General features: G+C 41.3%; 2 protein-coding genes across 8 annotated transcripts in view; both read right to left on the reverse strand.

The window, feature by feature from the left end:
• The window catches only part of prex1 (phosphatidylinositol-3,4,5-trisphosphate-dependent Rac exchange factor 1), a 77166-nt gene extending 72148 nt beyond the window's left edge, over window positions 1-5018 (reverse strand). For both annotated transcript variants that reach the window (XM_085259576.1, XM_085259575.1), the window contains exon 1: window positions 4646-5018. In XM_085259576.1, coding sequence (XP_085115702.1) covers window positions 4646-4789 — 144 coding nt within the window. In that variant the 5' untranslated portion in view covers window positions 4790-5018. The remainder of the gene's footprint in view (window positions 1-4645) is intronic.
• Window positions 5019-6212: 1194 nt separating this feature from the next.
• Window positions 6213-26614, reverse strand: ralgapb (Ral GTPase activating protein non-catalytic subunit beta). Of its 6 annotated transcripts, XM_085259155.1 has the most exons (33): window positions 26465-26614; window positions 25292-25512; window positions 23731-23933; window positions 23439-23605; window positions 23153-23339; window positions 22688-22819; window positions 22181-22359; window positions 21520-21588; window positions 20900-21051; window positions 20393-20636; window positions 19727-19762; window positions 18668-18869; window positions 18400-18567; window positions 18167-18281; window positions 17804-17951; window positions 17612-17676; window positions 17381-17525; window positions 15882-16012; window positions 14659-14841; window positions 14418-14566; window positions 12875-13062; window positions 12660-12763; window positions 12346-12501; window positions 12128-12193; window positions 11492-11701; window positions 10871-11029; window positions 10551-10716; window positions 10342-10464; window positions 10118-10254; window positions 9925-10033; window positions 9620-9698; window positions 9103-9251; window positions 6213-8589 (listed from the first exon to the last, which is right to left on the reverse strand). In XM_085259155.1, exons 2-33 carry the CDS (start codon window positions 25466-25468, stop codon window positions 8396-8398), a joined length of 4692 nt encoding a protein of 1563 aa, XP_085115281.1. In that variant the 5' UTR covers window positions 25469-25512; window positions 26465-26614; the 3' UTR covers window positions 6213-8395. The 6 variants fall into 6 exon arrangements, with proteins under 6 accessions (XP_085115281.1, XP_085115287.1, XP_085115283.1 ...); XM_085259161.1 differs by lacking the exons at window positions 12128-12193; window positions 21520-21588 and having other exon boundaries at window positions 12346-12498; XM_085259157.1 differs by lacking the exons at window positions 12128-12193; window positions 19727-19762 and having other exon boundaries at window positions 12346-12498; window positions 15882-16003.
• Window positions 26615-27829: the final 1215 nt, after the last annotated feature.

Below are 27829 nucleotides of genomic sequence, written 5' to 3' on the forward strand. Positions count from 1 at the left end.
CAAGGTACCAATTGTCCAGACTGTGATTGATGGGTGCACAGCAGCAGTAGCTTGAAACCTTATTTATATGAAAATTTGCAGCTTATGTAATGAACTGAAGTACAGTTAGCACAAAAGGCAAAGCATGTACCGATTATTCAGCTGCATTCAGAGGCAAGGACTATTTACAGGTTTGATTAACCTACAAGTTACATGCTGTATGAGAAGACTCTAAGAAGACTGTCTACACTCCCAAGTTTGTCCAGCAGGGCTTTTAACTTTTAAAGCCCAACAATACTAAAAACCCTCAAAAAGTCCCAGCAGTCTGCCACAGTAACTGTTCTACCTGCTGTTCAGTCTCCACAGGCTGCCCCCCAATGCCCTCACTCATATATGTGGAGTGTGTGTGACTTCAGCTAAAGGCTGCAGTGAACTGAAACCACCAGCGTTGTGGCTACGACGAGAGCTAGAATCTTAAGCTATTTATACGCCCAAGCCCAGAGAAATCCGATGCTGGTCTTTACAACTAAGGAGGAACAGCGAACGAGAGAGAGAAAGATGGACCGGACAAAAAAAGGTGGGGAATAGGAATATGAATGGACATTATATAGGAAAGTAGGAAAAAGGTAGACACAGGCTTGTGCTTGCAGGGGGGAAGCTTGGAGCTGTCTATCTGCATGTTTACCTTTGTGAGCACTAAGATGTGTATACCCGTGTCATCCTGTTTGCTCAGCTACAGCCAAAGAGGTGTCTAGCATCAAAACACAATTTCACTTCTTCATGGCAGCGCAGGTTAGCATCGGATGAGTACTCTCACTTGTGTGTGGCCCAAAGTAAAGGTCACAGTCCTTCCAGATGTTTCCTATTATCCCGCAGCACTGACAGGACCTCTGCGGTCACTCGACTCTTTTCCATCACTCACTTTTCAGAATTACGAAGGAAGGTCACAAGCCAAGAAAAAAAAAAAACTATCGGCCACTCATTTCCAGGATTCACCGAGACATGGGTCAGCCTGGTCAAAAAAGAAAAACAGTCCTAAATGACAACCAATCATATTCATGGCATTCAAGGAAAATCCCTCACATCTAGCAGGTATGATGCCACCGACCACATTCCTATCACAGATAGCCTAGTATTTTGGTGCATCACGGCTGGGAAAATCCAGCTGCGCAGATTAAACCATACCCTGAAGAAAATTCCCATAAATCTATCGAGCTAGGATGTGATTGTTTCACACAAACAAACAAGGGAACGCATCGCGACAAAAGCTTGAAGAGCACAGCAATCTTTGTAAAAAGGAAGCAGCTTGTTAAATGTGACAGCTTCCGATCTGCTCAAAGAGTTAATAGATTTAGAGATTTGCTGCGATAACAGTGAGGGAGGAAAAATGAATCCTCTAATCCCTCTTTTCACACACCCCCAACCCCCTTCTCACCTCTTGTCCTCACCACTATCCCCACACGCTTCCCTACAGCACATTGGATGAGCTTGTTGGCGCTGGTAATTGCCAAGGGATGAGTGACATGCAGAATGGCTGAGGTGCCAAAGCCGGATAACCATCTCTTTTTGTGTGTGTGTGTCATTGCAATCATTGCAGCTGAGAAGCTGCTCTGCTAAGGGCTTTTTTTCCCACTGGGTTTTTAAAGTGCATAAAGGGAGGTGGAAAATAAATCAATGATAAGGCAATGCAGATGATGAAGATGGTCAACAGCTACTGTACTATCAAACCCTCAACAAGACCAGAAAACAATATCATAGCGCGAGCGGTTACAGATAAGAGAGAAGCTGACATGCATAAAAAGAATCAGTACACTGAAAAATTAAGTAAGTCATAACTGATGATGAGAAGTAATCCAAACGCTACATTCAGAGGGGAACTAATCTATTTCTAGGGGAATATGGTTAAGGGGTGGGGGGTAGATAGACTTCACGGGGTTAAGATTATTCGCATCTTAGTGCGAGTTTCACACAATCAAAACTAAATAAAGTGGCAATTGCATTCAATACACGTGGTGTGACAATAGCATGCCTGGACTTGAAAGCTGTTCAAGCGTAAACTGTGCTGTGTTCTAGTCACAGGCAAAATTCACTTTTCATTACACAGCAAAATGCATTAGTATTCAATGCACTGTGAAATGAGCTGCATTCTGGGAAATGTGGGAGTTATCTAAGCAATGAGGAAGGGTGAGAAAAAGCTGAGAAGCTGAACAAAAATCCTACTTATTACCATTTTATTTAAATAGGCTGCCCATCTCAGCCTTTTTTTTTTTTTTTTTTACACTATGGGGCGTACGCATCCCCAAACTATCTGCCCACACCTTTACTGAAACATATGTTCTGAGCTCCCACAGCCAGACTTTTCCTTATCAACACCACAGTGAGCTGCATGGTGACATAGCCTTGGCTCCCAGCAAGGGTTCTCACTGAGGGTTTTCTGCCGAGCTGGACCCTGGACAGAAAACACTGGGTGGTGGAGGGGGGGATTCGCAAAGGATTGGCCATGGAGGAGGTGGTGGAGAGCAAGGCTTCTTTTCTCGTTTTGTTCTGGATCCTCATGTTTGCCTTTAGCAGTGTAAGCACCTCATCACCCATCCACCCCCCCAGGTGAAAATTCAGTGGACAGTGTCACATGTAGGTTAATGGGGAGCAGTGTGTTTTGCCATCAGGCCTCTTTAGTGCACACGTGAAGATGACTGTTAACGAAGGCATTCACAGACATGCATTCCAATCCAAAGAAACACTTGTTAACAAGATGATACAAATAACCAACCTGTCAGTTTCTGCAGCACAGAACATCGCTGGATATGATTGGCATTTAAAAAAATTTTTTTTTTTTTAAAAGATGCTGGATTGTATTGAGTAGTTGCCAAATGGTAGTATTTACTTTTAAAACAAAATCTCATTGGCTCATGAAATGGGCATAGAGACTATTCTATGAAAAGACCCTGGCAATAACATTACATCACACAAGCCAGACCATATCACTTGCCTCAGGCTAAACACCATGTGGCTTAAATCAAAAGACTCCCAGTTCACGTGATGATAGGTCGGGGTATGGCGAAGAGCACGAAGCACTGACAGTTTTGATGTTCAGACGTCCCTGATAAACCTTTGAGACTTCATCATTACCATTGTGCGTGGTGAGAGTGGAGGGAGGTCAAAGAATGTCCCTTTGCCACCTTGCAACAGAAGATAAGCCTCAATTGAGTCCACTGTTGAGCTGGATACGGAACAGTGAAGTTATATTACGTAGGTATAACTCTGAAAATGCCATGCACCACGAATGGCATGACACGGCGGTGCGGTGAGCCTTCTGCACCGGTCACCTCAAGAACTTTGAGGAAGTTCAACACGTGACAGCAGAGAGGAAAGAGGGAACCGTGACATTGTTTAGCAAAAATGCGTCATATGTTGAAATGTTGAGAAAAAAAAAACCCCACCAGGAAACGCAATATCACCATAAACTGTTTTTAAAGGCAAAGTGAAAATGATGAGAATCAAAGTCTGCCATCGAGTCGGCAGGGTGCAAAAGAAAGATAGACGTAGTTGTCCTGACCTTTATGTGCAAGGGGCAACGACAGTGGGAATTTCCCTGAAGCAGACAAATAAGCCATTGTATATAAAAGAAAAATAAGTAAGGTCACATTATAGTCATCACATTAAATGCAGCGAGGTGGAGTTAACCACGCTGTGGTTATGAGTCTCAGCTGGAGGCAGGAGCCACCTGCACTGTACAATTACCAGAGATGACAAGGCGGGGATGAGGGGAGGAAAGGCCAACGGAAAATGACAAGGGGAAGTAACAAATTGAATAGTCCCCCTGCAGGTGGGTGCCATCTATACTCGCGCTGTGCTCGGCGGCTGAATGGAGCATGCAAAATTACCAGGACGTTCATTCATGAGGTAGCTGATATACAAAGAGCGAATAAGCAAACGGTTTCTTATCGCTGTCTGAAAAAAGGAGGCGTGACAGGGTGTGATATTCCTGAATACCTATTTATTTGTATTTAAAAAAATGCATGTGCGAACTGGGCTCTCCTTTCCTTTGTTTGTTTCAAGCTTGAGCTTTAACACACAATGGAAAGGTGAGAATAACACCACCACCCTCCTCAAAACACTAAATATGTATGAGTCCCCGCAGACGTCCCAAGAAACACGTTTTAACATCTCAAAAGTTTTCATTGATAACAGTAGCCTCAGATGCACGCAGATCTTTTACAAAGCTGTCAGTCTGCGTCGCAATTAAAAGCCCCGCAAACAGCAGCAAACGGCAACTGCGCGTCCCAAGCCCGTTCCTACAGAAGAAGCGTTCACAGACAGCGCTGAAGTAAAGGTTCAAGCAGCCCGTGTGGACACAGAATCACGCCAAACTGAATGCAAATTTATTGTGGTTTAATCTGACAGGTTAGATCAGATTAGATCTTTGGGGTGGATTGCTTTTTGCTTTTGTTTTTTCCTTGCAAAGGCTGCTTCTTAATCTTTTTCTGTGTATGCCGATTTAAAAAGAGTAGTCCGGGGATTGGAAAAACATCTAGAACACACGAGATGAGCGTGCATTCGGAAACAAATAAAAAACCTCCGCTAATATACAGATTTGTAACTGGAGTTTGGCATCATGTTCTGCCAGTGTACGGGAGACACACTTGCGAGAGGATGTCAAACTTACCGACTGGAGGAAAAGCAACGTCCGAACATAATCCCTCTCGGTGTTCAGTATTTCATTTAAAACACACAGCCTCAGCCGCTGCTGTCGGTCCGAGTCCTTGGCTGCGGGGATACAGTTTTCCTGATGCCCGTCGTCCTCTTCCATGACGGTAACTCAACCCTCAGAAAGGTCGCTCTCTACAGAAATACTCTCCTTTTTTTCTCCCCCTATGTATCCGCACTTTGTCGGGTCGTTGCTTCAGTCCATTTTTGCATTAGGAAGTTTTTCCCGAAAACCTCGCAGAGCACTGTTGCGAAACACTGGAAGAAAAGTTCACCAAAAGTACCAAACAACAAGCAGAGAGCCAGACGGAGTGAGCGCAGTCACAGCAGCAGCAGCAGCTGAGAGCGAGCGAGGCAGCAAAGCGGAGAGAAGGGAGGAGGGGGAGGGACCCGCTGCCTGCCAGACACATAGAGAGAGCCCAGTACTGCTCTGGACACCGAGAGCTACAGACTCAGTAGCTTTAAATGTGTACACGCTACAGTCTGATACTATTAAGTAAACTCCCCGAGTATCCCATTTCCCATGGTACTAAAGGGGCCCCAAAGGCAACAAAATATAAATAACCTAAACGCAGCTCGCCTAAAACAACAAATACTGAACTTTAAGCTGCCTTTGTAGAAGACGGTTAACAGGTACAAGTCATACAGGTATTCCTAATTTTGCTGGCGTTTCTCCTTCTTAGTCAAATACGATACTAGTGAGCTAAACACATACAACTTGTGAGAAACCATGCGAAATATGAGAGTAATCCTAAAACCTTAATTAAAGGTCTTGACTTTCATTGATGTCAAATATTTACCATAACAATGCTCATTCAGGCCCCCTGCCTGTCACAGGAGCTATCCCCACGCGGGGTCTCGGTGAGCGTTAATAAGAGAAACGCGCCCTCAAGTGGTTGCAGGCCAAAATACAACTTTCAAGTCCGGGATGGGCAGGAGGACTTCAGGAACGGTCTACAAGCTCTGATACAAGAAAATAAACTTTTTAATATCATGATTGATTTCCCCAGCAATTCCTAACGTTTGCCTTTAAAAAAAAAAAACACGTGGTCACAAAAGCTGTGTATTTTGATGCAATACAAATTCAAATGGTAATCCTCCATTCACCTTGCTGGCAATTAAAGGTTCAAACCTGTGCCCAGAAGCCTAGGCTAAGCTGTTTTTCATAATCTGGATTTATCAATATTGTTAACCAAATCATTTATTTATTTATTTATTTCAGTTGCAGAACATAAATATTTTAAAATAGCTTCAGGGCATACAGGCTTATTGGCTGTCACTATCTCAGCCTTGGGTTACAGATAATGTCCCTCAAGTATCTTTGCAGTCAGACCCAGTCCACACCAGAGGGCAGGTTCACTCTGCAGGTGGTGCAAATATTCACAGTTAATATTCTAATTCATCTGACAGGTTCTAAACACATCTGCTTTCAGAAAGAAAGTCACTGAACAGAATATAAAAAAATATTAAGAGGAAAAAGATTTCAATCTGTGAAGAAAAAGTCAAATATTATGAATGGAAGGATATTAAAATGTCAATAATAGTTTTAATTGATGCATGTTACATTCAATACCCATTGCGTTCCTCCCACACACAAAAAAACGCATACATACATATCTTTTTCTGCCATCTCAGATGAGGAATGCAACAACTTGTAAATGCCTTGATCTATCACATATTTACATATTATCCTCTGCTTCTGTACATGGCAAATCCTTAAATATGCTCAAACCTCAGAGGACTTACAGGATACAACGTGTGACTCATTGTATGTAGTTTGTCTTTCATTGTATGTACTTTCCTTCCGAAAAAGGCATGTGCATACAGCACTGTCATAAAAAGAGAGTCACAATTAGACACGACAGGTTTAAAAACTCCACAACGCGTCCTCTTCATTCATATTTCACAAGATAAAACTCTTCCTTCAGCAGGATTTTTCTTCCAAAAATGCACAAAAGTACAAAAGAGGACATGTAAGGTAACCAAAGAGAATAGAAAATAAACATAAAATGAACATAAAAATGTGCTCAGTGCATTAAGACTTTCCAATATAACAAAAGAAACTAAAGGTGTTTGCCCTGCTCCATCTCTGTGATAAATAAATTCACATTGTTACAGGCAGACAGTGAGAGGGCTTGAATTAAAACCAAAAGTACAGTGAGAAAAATAAGAGTGAAATTGTATTTAAAAAAAAAAAAAAAAAAAAAAAAAGAATTATCATAACATTTGTGAAGGCAAAAGTGCACATTTCTGCAATCCAAACTGAAGATAACTGACATGTTAAATATTATCTCTTCCTGGGTTTACATTTCCAAAGAAAAGAAAAGGAGAAAAAGAAAGAAAATACAGCTTTGATCAGCCAAAATAAAGTCACATAATCCTGTTAGCTACAAGTATTTTGGCCTCTGAATCTATCACATAGATTTTGTTTGGAGGAGCGAGACACTTAAAAACTGTGCTCTGGTTCTGCTTCGTAATGAGATACTTGCAACCTTAAAAATGTGGTGATTTCAAATTAGGCCTGAAAACATCAAGCGCAAACTCCAGGAGCTCTGTAGCCCCTCTCACTATTAGTAAACTCTTGTGTTTCCAAGCATTAAGAGTAAACTAAAATCTAATGTCGCGATCGACGTATGTCGTGGCATTTTCAAAATTGTATATCTTAAAGTGACAGGATTCAACCTTAAATGCAACGTGTTGGGCTTTTAGGGGTCTCGGACTCCTTGTAGTGTCAAGTGACTGGCTGGACAAGCAAATGTTGCTGTGTACACACACACACACACTCTTACTCATATATGCACACACAAAATGTAGTGGCAGCTGCGCAATGGGATGGCCTGGCACAGAGCACAAGTGTCAAAAATGACGTCTACATACAGTAAAAGCCAGAAGAAAACAATACAAAACTATAAACGTCTCATGTGCTTAGTCAGCTGCTGCGGAGGCCAAGTGTGCGTTCACACTAGGAAGACTAAAGCAGGGTGTGTGTCTGCATGTGTGTGTATGTGTGTGAATGTCGAGAAAGTCTGTCGTCAGATCCAATGACGGGTCAACTTTTAAGTTACCTGCATTGAAGCTATATATACATATATATGTGTTTACGACATTTTAAGGTGGATACAAGATGTTTATCTCCTTGGCAAAAAAAATGATAATAATAATAATCCAACCATAAATCTGTTAGAAACAAAAACAGATGAGCAGATCTGGATTTTGGACACAACTCTGTATTACCAAACCTCTTGAAGTTCATTCATATTACAAGGTTCGACGGACAAACTTTTTACAAGTTCAGAAAGGCCAACAGTGTAACTACTGTATTGCGGTTAAAGACAAGCAGAAATTGTTTTGCCACAAAGCGTGAACCTAAAAACGAGGAGCAAAGTTCACTGTTGAACTTCAGCCGTTCAGATCTTCAGTGAGTAGCCGCAACACAGAAATGTCGTTTGTTTTTTCCCCACCTTGGCATGGTTTTTGACACTTTGATCTAAGAGTCAAAGGCAAACAGTGCTGATATATGTATTCATATAAATAACAAAATTATACAGTATAAATATAAAGATTCTGTGTGTGCATGTGTGTGTCTGTGTGTGTACAAGCACAGTTGTAGGTGGTTTATGAGTACAGAATAACGGGGGTGTGTGCGTGCATGTGTGTATTGTTGTGTGCGCTTGTGTGCCAGTGTTAGGACAGGAGACGGGGGAGAGGGTTAGAGGTGAGGCTTTCCCTCCCCCACCTCATGGAAGAGCGAGGTGTAAAACTCGGGCTCCAGTTGTTTGTTGCGGTAACGCTGCACAATTTCGGTTATTTTCTGCTTCCGCCTCACGTGAGGAGGGTTGTACAAGTCGCTCTCCAGACGCTTCCGTCGGCATACGTTGATGACCGTTTGGCGCACGAGGAACCCTGAGAGGCAGACACACAAACAGAAGCTCATCAGTACTCACGCGCGACACAGCCAATGTGAGTTACGTGGATTTAGAGTATTATGTGTGAAAGTGTAGAGCCACAGATAAAACCAAAACACTTAACTGTGCCATCTGCTGGCCAAGAGTTGCAGCACATTCAACAGAGTAAGACTTTTTTTTTTATTTCCCCCCAAAGTTAAACTTGTTCATCAACACAGGAAAGTTAAATAAATGCCTTAAATGGGTTCTTTCAAAGCCTGGTGATGCAACTTGACGACACAGATGAGCAATACTTTTACATTAGAAACCAGAACTTCAGAGGGAAACACCACACACTTTCTAAATGGGAGTTTATTTCCTGTGCATTTCCAAGTAAAAACATCCATTGTGCAATACTCATGCGTGCGCATTAATAGTGAGAAAATGATTCCTTGTGATGCATGAAAAAAGCTGAAGTGTGGTAAGGTAAGGATGGACAAGTTAAGTAAGTGGAAGATAAATGAGCAATTACCAAGAGCTCTGCGGCTGACCACCATGCCATCCACCAGAGGAATCACCATGCCAAATTTACCCACAGCACCATGCAAGCGGATCCTGAAGAGTCCCGTCTTCAGAGGGTGGATGAAGATCAAAGGAACGTCTTTTTCTAGTAACCCCGACCTGCAACATTACGAATAAAGTGAAAAGGGAGGCAAAGATAGGATAAGAAGATAGCTACATTTCAAATGCATGTACTCTGTCTATTTAAATAACTGTGTAATTCTGCTGATGGTGAACAAAGGAGCAATGTTTACAAAAATGCTTTTAATTCATTTTTCTTTCAAGTCACTTGACAACTGCTGTCACTGCTCTGCCACAGTTCCTCTTTTCAGCCCGCTGCATAGCACTTCCTGTTTTGCACATTGGGTTTTGCAGCATTGTTTTTTTTTTTTCGTTCTTCCTTTTTGCACCTGACCAAAACCAATTCAGAAACCACATGTTTTTTTTATACTGGCAGGCAAGTGCATTAAGCATAAACTTGTGAATACCTGCAGGAAGTGCTGTTGCTCATGCTAGCTTCCAAGCCCGTGCTGGTTTCCGCTAAAAGGTCGGTCAAAGGGAAGTTCTCTAAAAAAACAAACAAAAAACAGAGAAATGAAGACTTTCATGCACATTGATAATTTGGCAAACACCTTCTTACAGACAACATCTAACAGTGCAGAGATTAAGTATTTTATACTAAAATATTTTGTGAGGATAAACCTGCTGGCTGACTATAATCTATGAAGGGGGCTAGTCTTAAATTACAGTATGAGAGGAGGGGTGGTGGGCCGAATAGAGACTTTATACCTACCAATATCATCAAAGCGCTCCACCCAGACCACAAACGCCTTTGTTTCAGGCCCCAGTTGGGGGAAGGATTTTCCAGTCGATGACCTCTTTGCCTTCACTAAAGGACTCAGCTAGATAAAACAGGTAAATTCATTTTGATCAAGCATTACATCAAACATTAGAGGCCACATATACTCACAGAAGCTGAAATCTACCTTTTTAGCGGACTCCATGCTTTCAGAATGGTTGGGGAACAGTTCCAGTGTGAGATTGGGTTGTTTGAGCACACCGGGCATGAGTTCTGAGTTGGTGTCTGCCTCCACCGTGGAGTCACTGTGCACTGAAGACTCCTCTGCCAAATGAGAGCAAATTGCAACTCCAATTCAGCACAGAGGCTTTCAGTATCTTTGAATTCATATTGAAGATCGTGAATACTGACCTGAGTGTTCTGTTAGAGAAGGAACCACAAAGGCGATTTCTGTCAGAGCATCAGCATAGTACAAAACTTTCTTCTCTCCGTTGAACACCGAACCACCAGTGTCCTCCGGTGTACCCGCTTCCTCTGGAAAAACAAACAAAGATTCATTGAGTTACTAATAACATATAAACAGATAAATAACAATTGCGATGACCATCTTAGTGTCTTACCTGCTTGTACATCATTGCTATCAGAGCAGTAATTCACAGACCAGCTGGTGTCCAAGTGTCCTGTCCAGCCTGGGTGGCGTCCCACGTCCACAGGCCAACCCAAGGATAACAGGAACTCCAAGAAGTGGGGCTGGACGCTGGCCGAAGACTCTACATTCCTTAGGATCTGATCACCAACAACAAGAACAAGATAATGAAAGAGTTTCTTCTTCCTGTTCCTCTTTATGTGTGTAAATAAATAAGTAACTGGAAGAAGTAACTAAGTTAACATCAGTACATTGTAAAGGTAAACAATAATCAATCAATCTGTATTCCCTTACCTCATGACTGCTTTTCTGTCCAGGTTTCACATAGAAAATAAAGACCGTGTCAAAAGGTCGGCAGGGAAGCAGGTCCAGGTAGCTGATGTCATCAAAAAATCCTGGCAAGGATGACTCCAGGGCAATCAGGTGAGGAGGTAGACGACTGTTGTTGGGTTCCTATGAAGGGTTATGTAAACATTATTCTAACAAATACATTTTATTTCACAGATTTAAGTATTTTTTGTCAGGATCAGATAGGCAACATTTTTAATATGACCTTTTTTCAAATTAAAGAGCTTTTAGAAGTTCATCTTTCTTTCATGTACCGCAGTTTAGCACATTCTTGCAAACATGTCTTCATATTAGCTCAGCAACTCAAGATCTATACTATCCATTAATGCGATAACATACACTCAAACTTGTGCCGTATTTAAAGTGATACATAAATGTTACAAGATGAGAAATATTAAGATCTCCATCACAACTTTTACGGAATAGTAGAAAGAACAAAAAGAACCAACCCATCGTTTATCTGAAAAAGGCTTTAAATAGAAAGACAATGGAAACCTACCAATTAGCATGTATATTTAATACCGATCAATCAAAGAGTTTGTAATCTGACATTAAAAAGTAACTGACCTTAAGTGCCTCCAGAGACAAGAAGCCAAAGTGGGAGAGGAAGAGACGTGCTGTCTGGAACTCCTGTGAGGGTGGAGGGGGTTTGCAGTCTGTCTGTGGGTCAGGAAAAGGAGTGGACTTCCAGATTTCCTCACTGTGTCGCTCCAAGGCGTTCTCATACTCTATCTGCTTGGTCATCAGATTACGAAGCTTGTCGTGCTGAACTTCCAGCTGAAAAGATGGGGGCGGGACATCTTTAAAACAGGGCCTCGTGAACAGTCGTCGACTGCATGAGCTCAACGTGAATTGAAGCAGAACCCTCACAGTCCAAACAGATACTGACCCCCAAAGGTGAGAGGAAACGTTATGACAGTGTCATCTGTACTTTATAACCATGGGAAACATTTAATAATGGATCACCCATACCATCAAATGCAATCCAGTACACAGCCCTTTAGTTTATTAAAGGGCTGTTGTACTGGTTTGCATTCTCCAGCCCTTATAAAAGTTTGTTGAGACAGTGTTAGAGAAGCACCAGTAGTTTCACAGAGAAACTGCAAAGGATTGAGAAACCACACAAAATGATCACCACTAAACCAGATGATTTGACCTATTTAACACAACACCCAATGAGCCCTCCTGTTTCCAACAACTCACACGAGGGCAAATTCTGTTCAGTGAATCTGAAGCTCTCGAATCTTCCTCCCAGCCCATACAAGACACCTAAGTTTGTGCAATAACAAACAATACTCTTTAAGATATAACAAATCATGGTTTACCCGATACCTGTAAGAGAATAACTTAATTTTTGTGTTATCAGACATAATGTGGATAGAAGCTTAATTATAGGGTTCGACGGGAAGCTGATCTCTCACCTCCTTACTAACAATGTCATCCAGGTCAGGGATACTGACATCAGCTTTGACAAGCGGGATCTTATCCACCTCCTCAGGGAAGGGCCTCTGTTTCACATTGTACTTAATCCCCACATCATTGTTGGGTGTTGGACGGCCTTCAGGAACAAACACCTGCTGCGGGAGGGGAGAAGAAAACAGATATATAACAGAGATGTGTTATCAGATGTGGTGCTACAAGTTTGACAAAATGGTGCAACTTTAAAATATGTTTTAGCAAAGTTAGCTTAAAATGTGTTAACTTTAATTAGTATTAATCTAGAGTGCGATCTCACCCTCTGATTAGCCCTGGCCCCTCTCGGTTGATGGAAGAGCTGCATGGTCCAGGCATGTCGACCAGCCGTTCCCCGGATCAAAACTGTCACAGAAGGACTGGGGTCTGTGAGGACAAAAACAGACCCATATTAAAAGCATACCAGACACTTTGTTTTCTCCCAGCATTCAAATTTATTAACTAAAAATATCAAAAGCGAGACAATAAGCTACTGACTTTGCTCATTGCCAAGAGGTTGCTCCAGCATTGCAAGGATGACAGAGTTTTCCAGGACAAAGTAACGGAAGTTACTGGCTCCTGTGGCACTGAGTCTGGCATAGCGAATCAAAGTATCTTCATTCAGCAAGCTGCAAGTAGACGCAGGCCCACTGGGAGACGGGAAGGCCCCCAACACCTGCATGATACTAGGGAGCACCAGGGAAACACAAATATAAGAAAGAACATAAATACAAGCAAACTGGGTCAATGAATGCAACATATTTCACTATCCAAAAGTCATGTGTATGAAGGTTCAGCAAAAAAAGTGGGCCAGCTACAATGCTGAGGAAGCAGAAAAATAAACAACAGAAGCAACAACACTTTAGCACAGTCATAAAAGATTTTGAAGAAAAACCCTATTTGGTTTATAAGAATCAGTCACAATCCACTTCAGTGTTATCACCAAGTCTAATGATGGAAAAGTCATCAGCATCACTATGGGGGTGAATTTCTCTGGCTGACTGGCCAAGTCGCAACCCACGGCTATGCTGAGTGGGGAGTTTCCCCTCACAGCCGAGAGGTTTGCTGGATGAATATCTGGGGCAAAATAGTGCGATTTTATTTACACTTTGTTATAAACTATTCAGTAAACTCCATTTTTGGACCCAGTTCTGATAGACCTTTATAAACAGGAAGAGTTTAGTCATTGCGCAGCTGTTTTTGTGTGCAGCTGAGATTCTCGGTCTGTGGCTGTGGCTGACTTTTTGGCTGTGCTTTGTCACAGGTAGCTAAATTTAAGTTATATACAAATTTATTGTGTGATTGACTGCCACTGGAGGTGATATCAATCTGTCTAGCCTATCTAGCAAACAAAGGACAATTTACAGTAGACATACTTTTACTAGCTTATCAAAAAGCCAAGGTGCAATACAAGTGTTTAAGTTTAAAGATAAGGAGATCCCACAGTAGGAAATCTGGTGTTTGCTGCAGACTGCTGGTCACATCACAAGACTTATACAGGTGATGAAATGGTAACGTAACCATTTTACAATGAAAAATGTTTGCCTTTTTCCATTAGTACCTAGTCTGATCTTGACCGGACTCCCATTCTATTACAATCCACTACCACCTAATGTGCCTGGTTGTGGTTATAGCAATGCAGCCGAGCGTCCCGTGGCGTAATTAGTGCGTGACATGAATGCTACAACAAAGCTGGGCGTTGAGGCAACGATATACCTGGTGCTCGGTCTGTAGCTTTTTTTTGTCAGACTTGGGGACCACAGCGTTGTGTTTTTGTAGCCGTTCCCCTCGTTGCTTGGTTTGGATTTTCCTGAATGAGACGCTCTCATGACTCATCATGATGCCACTCAAGTGATGCCACTGACTGGTGGCATGCAGTCTGTTGATGTCACATTTTTGGATACGATTGCTTGGAAGCCCGGCGGAGTAGGTGCTAAATAAAGTACCTGGCACCAGGTACTATGACCAAATGGAAAACCCTGAAAAGCATGGTAAGCTGACCGGAGTAGGTACTAATGAAAAAAGGGGGCTTTAGTCTCACCAGGACAAAGTTGCCTCAGCAGCATCCTTCACTCTCATGGAAGCCGGGTTGTGCTCCTTCTCCCCTTTATGTCGAACTTCTTGCTCCTGACGGGACTTACTGCCTGAGATTCCCAACTCCACAATTTCCAAAACCTCAACCAAACAGTCCTGGAGCAAAAGAAAATACAAAACAATATATAGATTTTCTCTTACCTACCGACATACATGAAAGAGAGAGGGAAAAAGGTCTTTAGACTTACTTTCTCATCCAACATGTCAGGGTGTTCTGTGAGCCACACACACAGAAACTGGAAGGCAGCTACAATCATGGAGTGGAGGTCTCTGGATTGAAGAGGAGCTGGACGGCTACACTGGAAGACAATGTAACCACATATCGAGCTGACAGCACGTTTACGGTCTGCAGAGTCGACCCCCACCTTCACCTGATTAAGACATACACAAAGACACAGGAAAAAAATCTTCTATATTAGATACATTTTAAAAGTGGTTTGTTTTATGCAACTGTGAAAAAATTTGGTTTAAAAATGTTGCCCTTTTTTTCCAAAATGACAACATATTTGATTATGAGTAGAAAAGTATGTAAAGGAACAGTAAAGTCAAGTCGCTTTATTGTAATTTCAACCATGTGCAGTGGTACATTACACAGTGAAGTGAGACAACGTTCCTCCAAGACCCTGGTGCTACATATAACAGGTGATCAACACATGACTAAATAAAGTGCAAGTGTGCAAAAATGGCAAAAGTTGCAAAAAACAAAAAGACAAAACAAAGCAAAAACAGTGCAACACCAGACAGAACAGAATGATACAAGCACAAGGCAGTGCAGACACAACAGTGCAACAAAAAAAGTGCAACAATGAAAGTGGGTTGTGCCAAAAGACAAGAATATCGTCTTTTCTATACTCGGAATTCTGTATTAAGTAGAATATTGACATATTAATTGCTCATGCATTTTGGCAGTGTGATTGCAAACACAAACTTCACAGTCATTACAAGTTAGAGAAACTCTCTTTACAGTAATCTGTGGTACAATGTGAGGGCAACTCCCTTATTCTGAGCTAGGAAATTATCTGACTGAAGGTGGCAAAAAACACCCAAATGTATCACAAGTCTTCTGTGAAGCTGCACTGTGTCATTTGGGAATGGGGCGTAATAACTATCGGTATAAGTTAGCACGCCCTACACGCAGCTGGTTTCGCTTGACCCCATAATCGGCCCAGACATTTTATTAAGGGTGTTCCTGGAATAGAGCTCTTTCAAAAACTCTTTTTTTTTTTTAATTGATTTTTTAAAGGGTTTTTTTTTTTTTTTTTTTTTTTTTTTTTTTTTTTTAAGACTACAGTAACTAAAGCTGCTGAGGCCTGAGTAACATTGGTGTACTGGAACACGACAGTTATCTTAGCTAGTCCAGCTAGTAATGACTGCACATTCTTACACTGAGCTTCTATGGTGTTCAAGTTACCTTGGCCAGTCCAGCCAGCAGTTCCAGGGCAGCGAGTGAAATGCTCATGTCATGTCTCCACTGGGAGTTGAGCCTCTGAGTGACCAGGTGGATGCTGCGCACCAGCAGGCCTGCCGCAGTATCTGGAAGAGCTAGATCATATAACACCCCAAAATACCAAACACTGCAAAGAATAGAGCAATGCAGGATTAAAGCACCAAAGCTAGAAAGTCACACAGAAAGACATTTCTGAATGCTCAGGTGTTAGCAGATATTGCTTTATATTAACATACAACATGCATTAGAGGTGAAAGAATACAGCAAAGCACACAATCCTGAGCAAAATACAGGCAGAGTAAAAAAGAGACAGCAGTAAACAAGCTGCTGAGGAACAGAACTGAGTGATGTTAGCATTTTTACATCAAAATAGCATTTTCAAATTTTATTTTAACAAATAATTTCGAGATTTTTTTTAAAAACAGAGGAACACTGAAATTTTTAAGAATTACTTAACATTTATCACCCAATTACATTAAATATATGTAAGTGGAAGGAAAATTCCAGTTCATCTGACAAAAGACTTTCCTAGTTTGAGCTACTTTTTACAGGGGCTAAAAACTTTGAAAACAAAGAGTCCTAAGACTGATTTTCAACAACAATGTAAAGTCCACTATCTGGACACCTTTGTCCCAGAAAAGAAATTTTACAAGTGGAAGCAATGCAACCTTGTGTGAGGTATGTGACACAACAACAATCTTCTTTATTTCCGTTTTTTACTACAACCTCTGTTACAAAGAACTCTGCACTGTCAAGTGTTTTTTTTAAGAGATAATGTTAAGAAATTAAATGAACGGACCAGAACAGAAACTGACTAGAAAACCCAAATAACACTGAAATGGCTGCAGCATTTATAACAACAGATGACCCACTCTAAAGCATTGCTTTTCCTGTACTAAGCCTCACAACACAATGCTATAGTCCTACAGATGTGTCTCACAGGAACCAAGCAATCCCTTCCCCCAGTTTCCTGCTGGAAAACGACTGCCTATGTGAAGCACTGTTCACTGAAAACAGACATAAATGTGTGCAAAAAAGAAAATGATCAAATGAAAACAAAACATCACTCAGCCCTGCACAGTAAATACTAAATTTGAAATCCATTTGATTAGGCAACATTGTTGCAACCAATCATTAAGAGAAAAAAAAAATGCAAATCAAAGCAGAAACTCCACCCACCCCAATCCCAAATTCTTCTTAAACAACATCACAGCAAACACTTTACATCACCTACAAAGATATTTTACCCAACGCTTCTTAACTCTGCATACCACTTTAACCACGTTAGCTATAAAAAAAAAACCACAAACGAGTTAAGAGGAGTTGGAAGCTAATGAGAAATCAGCCAGGGATCATTAGAAATAATCTTTCAGCAAACCTGCTATCTGACCAAATAAAGTATTATTGTGTTAATTCATTAAGCACAAAAATATTAGTGTATGTTCAGGAGCGGCATGTCCTACCATAGTCACGGAGAAGCGCCTGTGCAGGGCGTTCAGAGTCTGGGCTGGTGGCCTCCGTGCTGCCTCCACTGTTGAAGCTGATGCCACTGTTGGTACGGCTGTGACCCTGACTCCTCAGGGTTGAGTGGCTGCCATCTATGCTCCCCTGCCACCGAAAAACACAGAAATCTTAATGCCCAGTCCAGCTTGTAGCACCGTAAATATTAACTAATTAGCAGAAAACAAGCTTACTGTTTCAGTCTGGGCGCCTATGGACTCTAATAAAGCTGAGTCTTGAACAATATTTAGCATTGCACCTGAAAAAAGGGATAAAAATAATAATTAAACAAAAAAAACAACAACAATTTTACACAATCATAAAGTACAAACAATATACAGAGTTAAAATAACTGCAATCAAATATATGAAGCTATCAGCAAATACCCAGTATGAGCTGTGTGTTGGTGGGGTCAGTCTCTGTCTGCAGAGCTCCTATGAGGACATTGACAAGACGCAGCCTCAGTGAAAGGAAAGACACAGGCTGGTCATGAGGCCAGCCATCTTCCTCGTTGAATTTTCCCTCCAACAGAACCTAAAGAACACAGAGTCAGTGTGGTTAGCAACCTTGACTAACTTTAAACTCTGCAACAAGAAAAGGTTTCAGGGCTTGTTTTATGATTACGTAATCATCAACAGGTTTTAAAGAGTTTAATATTTGAAGAAAGAGCCACCAATGTGTGTACAATACACAGCATTAAGCAAGACTGTTACTATCAGCTTAAAGATAAACATCGCCAAAGTCATTACCTCTGATTTGATGTTGCCAAAGTGATGTGGCAGTGGGAGCATAGCAAGCAGGATGTTGATGGAGGCTCTCCTCAGATCAGTAGGATTTACATACATCTTAAATTTGGACAGTTCCCTAACAAAAATAATGGAGACATGCTTTAAGTAATATAATTGATTTCTAACATAACACATTTACATGACTGAGTAAAAACAAATAATGGTCTCAAATGAAAGTAAACTACCAGTCTAACCTGTCTGGCACAATGGTCTCCAGCGCAGCTATGAAGTAGGGCACCACCACATTGATGCCCTTTAGGTCAGTACAGAAGAGAGAGGAAGAGTTGAGAATGATAGAAGCCAAAACTGGTCTACAGATGAAATCAGAAATCTGCAGACCCTGAATCAGGACCATGTAGAACCTGCAGAAAAGGAAATAAGAAAACCATATCATTTTCTTTCCTACTGTTAAGAAGATGGCAACAAAACCAGTTTAATTTGGCAAAAAAAAAAAGTATATACCTCGACAGGTAAACTGGTAGAATCTCCTCTCCAGTTTTTTTGCTACAGAAGATGCGACACAGAGTCCCACAGGCCTCAGCCCGTCCTGCTTCATAGCTCTCTGGGAACTCATTGGCATCAAACATTGGGTTATTCACCATGGAGTCAGTGGACATTTGGGAACCCTTCCTCCTCAGCTCCAAGGACACTTGAGTGGCTATCGCTGTACAAAGTGTGAAAAAAAAGAATGAAAGAACCCTGAATTCCATTGCAGTCCTCAGTTTTCATGCATGTATGACAAAACAGGCAAAAGCAGACAAAAATATACTATATGCACACTAGAACGAAAAGTTAACAGTAAAAATTCAAAAACATAAAAGCAACAAAAAGCAGATATTAACTCACTATCACAACAAGAGAAAGGAAGGGCTTTATTAACTGCAAACACACACTCACATCCTTTAATAAAAGCATTCAATAAAGGGAACTCTGACACAAAGAGTTTGCCATAGAAGTTCCGCCTAGCACCGGCACAAAGCGTGAATAAGTTGTAGTGTGCTCGTACTAAAAACGTGTCAGGCGTTCACTGCTGCAGGAACATAAAGCAAAATCCCTGTGTCAGCATCCCTCAATGCTGCAATCATATGACTGTCACATTCACTTCATGCATTGAGGCACTAAACCAATAAAAAAAATATATAATTCAAAACTGAAGTGAACTGACAACATCAAAAAGAAAATACAAGAAACAATGCTAAACTCGAGGGGAGTCTGAAACACAATAGTACGGATTAGCGTGACTCAAAGGAAAAAGAAAATGGCAACTTAAATGGGGTGGTACTGTCACAAACTGGCAACGTTAATGTCGAGACAAGTGGTCAGTTTGGTGAAACCCATTCCATCAACCTCTGGAGAAACGCTGAAAGAATGCTGGTGAACTTTTATATATGGCGAGGAGTTGGAACAGAAAACGATGGTGATGATGACAATGACCATGAGGAACTCAACTCAAAAGCAAGAAGATTTTGTCAAGAAACGCAAATCAAGTGAGGGGGAAAAAAAGCTGCCATTCCTACTTACAAGATTTATAAGAAAGGAGAATTTGGATAAAAGAGGCTGCAAGATAACAGAAATAGTGGAGAGAGAAAAAAAATCAAAGCAGATCCAATATTTTGGGATCAATTCATATCAGGCATGAATTGTGTGGTTTTTCTTTTTTGCTCATGACTTCTGACCATTACAAATATCTTACATTAATCAGACATGATAGACACGTGCAGGACACTACACCAAAAAGAGAAATGTGAGAAGAGCCAAAGAGGGCCAATTGCAAACGTTAAAAAGTGTATGTGCTGTCATTAACTCTTAGCTCCGCTGCCAGTAATGATTGTACCAATTAAATGACCGTATGAATTCCTTAGGATAGGGTTAAAGCCTATATGTAGTTTGAGCCAGGTCTAAATTGTTGGTCGATGCAAATGGATTAGAGTCAGATGGAAATCTCATACGAGGCCACTTGTAACCAAGCCCTCCACACACAGAAAGGCCCAACAGAGTTTCAGAGAAAATGGTGAAAAAACAAAAAGATATCCCAACAACAGAGTACAAATTTTTCAAAAAATTAAATTAAATAAATAAATTAAATAAAGACCAAAAAACACATAACTCCATATGAACACATACTTATGAACACCGACTTGCCCATGCATAATTTTAAACAGCGTGAGACGTTGCGTCGCTTCTTACCCGTCATGCTGGGGTCTCGGCTGAGGCCGCTGTGGAGCTTACAGTGGACGAGAGCAGCGTCGAAAAGCCACTGGCCAAAGAGGTTGAGGATGCTGTTGACCTTCGGTCGAGCTGGGGCTGGCAGGGGCCGAGACTCCCAACTGCTCTGGTTGGGGCTGGAAAGAAGAGTCGGGGAGGACGAAGTCTGCTGCTGCTGCTGCTGCTGTTGCTGCTGCGATGTTTTGTTTGGCTGACCACCACTGCCCTACAGGGTGCGGTGGGAATAGAAGATATCTCAATAGGCTGAAAACAGCTTGACTAGTTCAACTAAAAGATCACAAGATTTGGACAAGTGTACTGAAATACTGCCTACAAATTCTAGATAGTGCAGCTTCAGCATGGAAAGAATAATGTGCCAAGTTCAAGTATTTAACTCTTTTCTGTCTGCAGACCAACAGAAAGCTAAGCTCTAAACATCTAACAGTTACACTTATTGTTCTGCATCTCTGTAGCAGTTACAGAACTTACAGCTGAACTCTTGCTTGTAGTTTTGGTGACCACTGTGTGGCGCTGCTTGCGGCTATGAGGAGGCGTGGTGTTGGTGATTGAGGGCGGCGGCGACATGCTAATTCTGTTGACTGGAGTGGGCGGGGCACTGTCAGCCCTGGGACGTGATATGCCTGGTGACAGAAAAGTAAAATGAGTCGGGGTATAATAGTCCAATTTTCCTCAGATATCTGGGGGTGGGGCGGTGTCATCTGATTAGCCTGGCAGCGAAAAAATAAAAAAATAAATCAGCAACCATTGTTTTCCCCCCCAGGGAACAGACCATGTTTTGGGTAAATATAATCATTTTGAAGCAGTTTTCCATTTACAGTATTATTTAAGACAGTATGTGAGTTGATCATAGACAGCATTGATTCACAGACATGCAAGACAATGGTTAGATACAAATCACCAATCACTGATTTCCATTTTGATTTTCCATTTTCATGCCTGCAGGAGTCCCCCTGATGATCTTGCAGTTTAGCCTGAATATCTGACATATATCACTTGTGAGTCTGAGTATCATCACCAACAGTGAATGGACCAATCCACTAACATGCCCAGAGCAAAACATTATATCATGTATCAGCTGATGTCTGTACCATGAGAGAGCGGCACTGGACAAAAAGTGAACACCCTCTCCCGTACAGCTTTCTTTTCAACAGAGACACCTACAGTGTAAAGAGAAAAATACACACGGGTATGTTTCTATTGAAATCTTTAAACAGGTATTACTGACTGACATCCTCCATCTTGAGATTACTCAGAGGTAGTAAGAGAACAACACTGGCAAAAAAATACATTTTAAATCTTTTTCTCTCTATAAATCACAAATAACACAAATTTTCATCTACGCTATAAAACCCATCAGAAGTGTTTGGCTTTACTGTTTGTTAAAGACAAGATTCTACAGATTACGATTACAGGATGAAACTGAATTTAGAGCGACTTAAAACTTTTTGCCAAACAGATCACAATAAAAACCAGCTGCTTACACTTCTGTCAAAGTAACGCTTTCTTTTGCAGCAGTTTCTGAAATCATTTCTGGCAACAATAATATATGGGGATAAATTCCTAAAGCAGGTAGCTGCCACAAAAGCAGGAACAACATATTTCTTAAACATAATCCATTAAATAATGGATTGCAAAAATGGTCTCCAAGCTGAAGTTGCTTTATCATTCATCCCTTAAGTATATCCTCATTTTGAATGTCTTAAATATCACTCAACTGAGCTTTTCGTCTTAACTTAGGATTCCTCTTACCCAAGAAGGCATCCACCAAGCAGCTGACACCCCTCATGGCCCTGAAGAAGATCTGGGGTAGTTGTTTCAAACATGGATGCAATACCACTTCATGGGGTATGCCACTCGAATTGAGAAACTGTTCCTGAAACTTTGGAGTGGTGCTTACTACTGCGGGGTTGCTCAGGTCCACTGGGTTGCTGGAAACAAAAAGGAAAGCAAACGTAATAATGGATTAAGCCAAATTTTTAAAAGTGTTGCTAAATCTTTCTTGAATAAATGTGACATAAGGTTGGGTAGACGAAGGAAGTAAAAGGAAATAAAGGAGGGAATGACAAATGAAATAACATTTAAAAAAGCCAGACATGAAAGTTTGGATGCAGTTGAATAGACTTGAACTAGAGCAGATAGGCAACTTCAACTTCCCCTTAAATAAAACAAACAAACACCATGTATGTCGTTTAGAAAGAGGAAAGAACATGTCTTTTTCAAGCAAAGGCATTTTTATACAGTTGAGGCAATAAGCACCTGAGCATGTGTAGAAAGCGGTACCACGCCTGGGCCACGCAATCATTGTCCATCTCTAAAGGAATCAAATTGGCATCCTCATCGGGAACTTTAAAAGGTGGGAAGGACGGTCCATGAGTAAACCGCAGGAGTCTGAAACGAAGAAATGAGACAGGAATACACAGACTGCATTAACAGAGACCTCGAAAAACCAAACCACATTTCATCCCTTGAGATGTTCTACTGGGCTTTTAATGCAGCCACTTTCAGTTGCTGCTTGTTTGTGAATTTCTTTGCCTTCAGTAGCTGCAAAGCATGCTCTATTAGTCTGAGATGGAGAGACTGCCTTTTACATTGAAGAAGGCAATCTCTCCAAAAACTGTCACTGTCCAACAACCTGTGGACCTAACTACATATACATATCATAATTCTAACAAAATCTTTTACCACTGAAAACACAAAAGGTTGAACTGAATCCAATCTAACCTGGAGGTCAAAGCACAGGCTACTCTGCTCCACTGCTCTACAACAGGAGGATGATGCCTCCAATTGGCCAGCATCTCCCTTGCTGTCTTCCAATATGGCGGCGTGGGAAAGCAGCGGGCACATGCCAGCAGCCACACCTCAAACAACACTGCCATCAGTTTCTCTGCCAGCTTCTCAGCTACCCCCACTGAAAAAGGGAAAAACAGGGGGGTATTATAACTAATCATCACAAATAATAACCAAGTAGATAACAAAGGAACAGTTTAGGAGAGAAAGGTTTGTTTACCTCCAACTGTGGGTGGTGCGAGCAAGGTGTCATTGATGCGAAGAAGGAAGAGCAGCAGCACCTCCCAGGTCTCTCTCACCATGGAAACGGACTCTCGTGCCAGCTTCTGGACTGCAGTCAGAACCTGCTGGCAAAGCCTGATGTGGTTCAGACTATGCTGCTCAGGCCTGGAGGGAGAAACAGCTTGTTTGAAATGAGGGAACATGAAAGCAATATAAGCAGTCCAAGATTTCAGTGAAAAGGCATTCATCCTTAAATTCAAGCTAATGGGAAATAAAGTTTTTAGACATACCTTGGTACAAAGACGTTGTAGAGATGCTTTAGAATAGTCTGGACATACATGTTGGGCTCCTTCACCACAGGCTGAGGCATCGAGTCCCTAGGCGACACCAGGGCCATCATCCAGTCTGTGTACACGTCCACACACAGCTTGACAGTGTCCCCCTCTAAGGGGAGGGTCAGACCATAACAGAGCACCTCCATAGTCCATTTCACCTGGGAACCAAACCATTGTTAGATATTTTATTATAAGTAATTATCTTATATTTGCAGAGAAGCTACATCACCCAATCCTAATGAAAGAGGAAGAATGGCAACAGTGTTTAAGTTTAGAAAAGCTCCTTGTATCCTACAAATACAATCAAAATATGCCCCCGCCCCCACCCAACATAAACCTGCATACTTAGCGACTAAAAAGAGCCTAGATTACAAGACAGCTTAGGTGCTCTCAGTTTCCAGTGATATTTTGCATAATTTCCCACAATGGTTTTGTGTAAGAATCCTGCAGAGGTCAGTATGGCTAAGTATTCCTATCCATGCTCTACCCTCAGCAAGAAGCAGCATTCAAAGCCACAGCAGCACTTCAGATGCATGGTGCACCTGAGTAATGCCGATGTATTTTTAACCCAACGCAGCTCCACTCGCATCACTTCCTGACACACGCTGTCACATCATTAATTGAAGCACCTGCTTTACTGTGAGCTCTGCCATTAACTTGCTCACAGCGGTGTGTGTCAGCAGACGTTCCAGTGTTTATGGGGATCATGCAAAGAAAGAGATCAGAGCTGTGTCTGGTTTACATTTATAGCTAACTGTTTAAATTGGCCCGTGTCAAGTTGTGTCTAGAGCCTACACAAAAGCTTAAGGTGTCACGAATACTGTACATTACAGGATTAATTGTGTGTGCTTTGGTGGTTTGTCATATAAAAACTATTTGCAGAGTACTTTCTTCTCATTTCTTGCATAATGTGCCCTTAATGTGTTCAAAAACATCAACCATTTAATAGAAGCAATAGATAGAAGAAACCATCTAAGTAACACTATCAGTCAGGCCTGCATATGCAAGAGTAGCTACAAAACAGATAGTCCTGACACCCTTACTGAGCACTGTGCAGCAACACCAGCAACAGAATGATAGTGGAAGATGAAGAAAACAAAAAGAGGGAGTCCAGATTCTGATAATGATATAAAAATGTATTTAGAACCTTTATTTTAAATATGGTGACCCAAACCCCATTATTACTTTATTATCATGTACTACACTTTTCATCACCTATGAATGTAGTTGGTGCTACATATTTAAGTGGATAATCTTAGACCAGTTTTCCCCCACACTCTCCTAAAGAGCCACATATACAAAAATATATGGACCACAGTATGTTCTAATTTCTATTTTTCTACGTAAATAATCATCAGCAAAAAAAAAAACAAAACAGCACACTGATACCACTAAAAGTACTCATGTGTTTACTTAGCTCTGGTAACTGGAGTTAAAATGTCACGGTGATAGAGATGTAGGATGGCAGACTACCAAAGCATTAAAATGACATGCTCGTAGTTGACCCTTTTCTTACCTCTTTGTCTGTTTTGAGGATGTTCTCTGTGGCAACTGGGCTTACAGCTGTGCCCAGAGGTTTGACCACAGCATTTGCCACCTCTGTGCCCACACTTGGGGGATAGGTGTGCAAAACACTTAGGTGGCCCTGGTCACTCTGCACCACCAACTGCAACGAGCGCCACTCGGAGTACATGCTGCTGATGTCTACTGCACTCTACTCACACCTCCTGCCTCCACCTGCAGACACACAAATCCAGAGGGCAGCTTAATACGGAAAGTTAGGCACACTACCAATCGGTTACTTGTCCAAACTATAATACCAGAGTGGATACAGTCGTGCTACTTGTGAACTGCTGTTACATTGCAAACAGAGAAATGGTCACACCTCTTTCACTGTTTAGGTCTCGACCACCACAGCAGTTTTTCAGCTTTAACTTGTTTGACTGGTTTGTCAAACAAGTTGACCAACCAATGAAAATGCGTAGTTCACACATTTTGGAATTTGTAATTAAATGTTTTGTTAGCTACAACAAAACACGTATTAGCGAAAGTAAAATGAGTGTGGACTAACTGCGGGTTAGTTCTTTAAAAAAAAAAAAAAAAGGAGTACTTCTTGATATGTGCCGTGACAGGAAAAAAGATCCAAACAGCCTAGATATATCATGTTTTGGCTAATGTTACGTTCTCTCCGGTAAGAGAAAACAAAAAGTATTGCGGTCAGCATTGCAAAGGTTGGATGCGGGTTTTGTTTTGCACTGAAGCCTTAAACTAACAACAGGAACGAAACATTTGTGCCCTACACTTCGGCTCGGTAATAACAAGCCGAGGAATAACCAGGAAACGGTTCTGAAAACGAGCAGATTGCTAACGATGGCTAGCATTGACACCAAAACATCTTCCTCATATTGTAGATGACATTATATGAAATTAACGACTGGGTTGTCTCTATGAACAAGTCAAGAGACTAACGTTAATAAAAACCGCTTGCGATAACTTATCGATTATCCCAAACTACACTGCAGTAGATCCGATGTTGCTTGCTAGCTAGCTCAGCTAATGCTCACTACGCTAGCCTATTCGTTGACATTAGCTAGATTAGCTGGCTGTCATTTGTGCTAGCTAACTATCCAACTTTGCAAGGACGCTAATGTTTACTAAGCGGATAGCTCAGGTACTTTTTTCCATTTACCTTGACCAGCTGGAAATGATGTCATAACAGAGCTCTGAAACTCGCAGTTTGTGCTTTCTGTATATCCTGGTCTAAACTATAACAGCCTCCATCTTTGCAATGTCAAGGCTTGGTTATTGCAGCTTTACGGGCTAACGGGAAGCAAGATCCGTAGGTTGACGCCCTCTACTGTTTGGTACAGTCTATCGGACCTGACGCAGCCCTCAGTTCATTCAGTTAATAACACAATGTTTTTGTTTTTGTTGTTGTTGTTTTTCGGGCGGGGGTGGGGAGGTGGGGTAGATACTATTTGTGAATGTACTTATTTTGTTTCACTATGCTCCGATTAACTATAACTAAAACCTCTATTTGAGAGGTTTGCGTGATGCATTAGTATTTTCTAAGGAAGTAAAGGCATGGAGTAGGCGAGGCATGCTTTGGTTTTGCTAGTAAAATGTGAAATAGGTGCAGGGTAAAGGGGTAAAGGAGGGGTAAAAATGTGGGTAAAGGAGATGGCTTCATATATTGTATTGGAACGACTTACTTATATTGTCAGAGGAAAGGGCGTAGATTTTGAAGAAATAGGGTTACCTTTAGCTGAGTTTCTGAGACATTATGAAGTGAATTAATTTAGAAAATGATACTTGGTGCTGAGTTTTTTTGTTTGTTTGTTTTTTGTTGTTTCTCTTCTTGCTTTGTTTGTTTTACCCATGCTGTGCATTGGTTTTGTTTTATTTTATTTTATTATTATTATTATTTTAAATCTATATTTGTTTATTTTGGGGACTATGATGTTTAATATAAATCTTATGTTAACTGTACTATTATTCTTTGCTTGTTCTGTAATATAAAACTCAATAAACATACTGTTTAAAAAAAAGTCCTCCAGAAGGCACAGAACCAGCTTTCAATGAACAGCTGAGCATCCAACATCTGCATGGAGGAGAGGAAGGCACTCACATTGCTTAGTAAAAACAACAGCGTTATCATCTTTCCGGGAAGCTAGGGCAGGTGCACGGTTTTGCTAAACCAGAAAGACTATCATGAGAAAATTCTGTCACTGTGGTTACAGGAAGAGGGTGATAGATTGTCTGTAGCAGTTAGAACAAGACAATATTATTGACCAGCCCTCATAACACAGGATATACCCAGGGGAAGCTACATCAAGTATGGTTCACCGAAGATATATAAACAATGTGTACCTTTAAGACCAATTGTTTGTATGATCAACTCGGTCACCTATAACATCTCAAAGTTTCTGGCTTTTGATCCTCAGTCCATTGGTAGGCAGCTCTAAACACCACATCCAGAACATCATTATGGAGGCAGGTGAAACAATGGTCTCGTATGATGTAACATTTCTCTTCACCTGCGTTTGAGTCACTG

The sequence above is a fragment of the Mchenga conophoros genome, linkage group LG20 (assembly GCF_057382185.1).
Source record: "Mchenga conophoros isolate Kocher_MC1m ecotype Shallow Benthic linkage group LG20, M_conophoros_male_GT1.1, whole genome shotgun sequence".
Taxonomy (NCBI): domain Eukaryota; kingdom Metazoa; phylum Chordata; class Actinopteri; order Cichliformes; family Cichlidae; genus Mchenga; species Mchenga conophoros.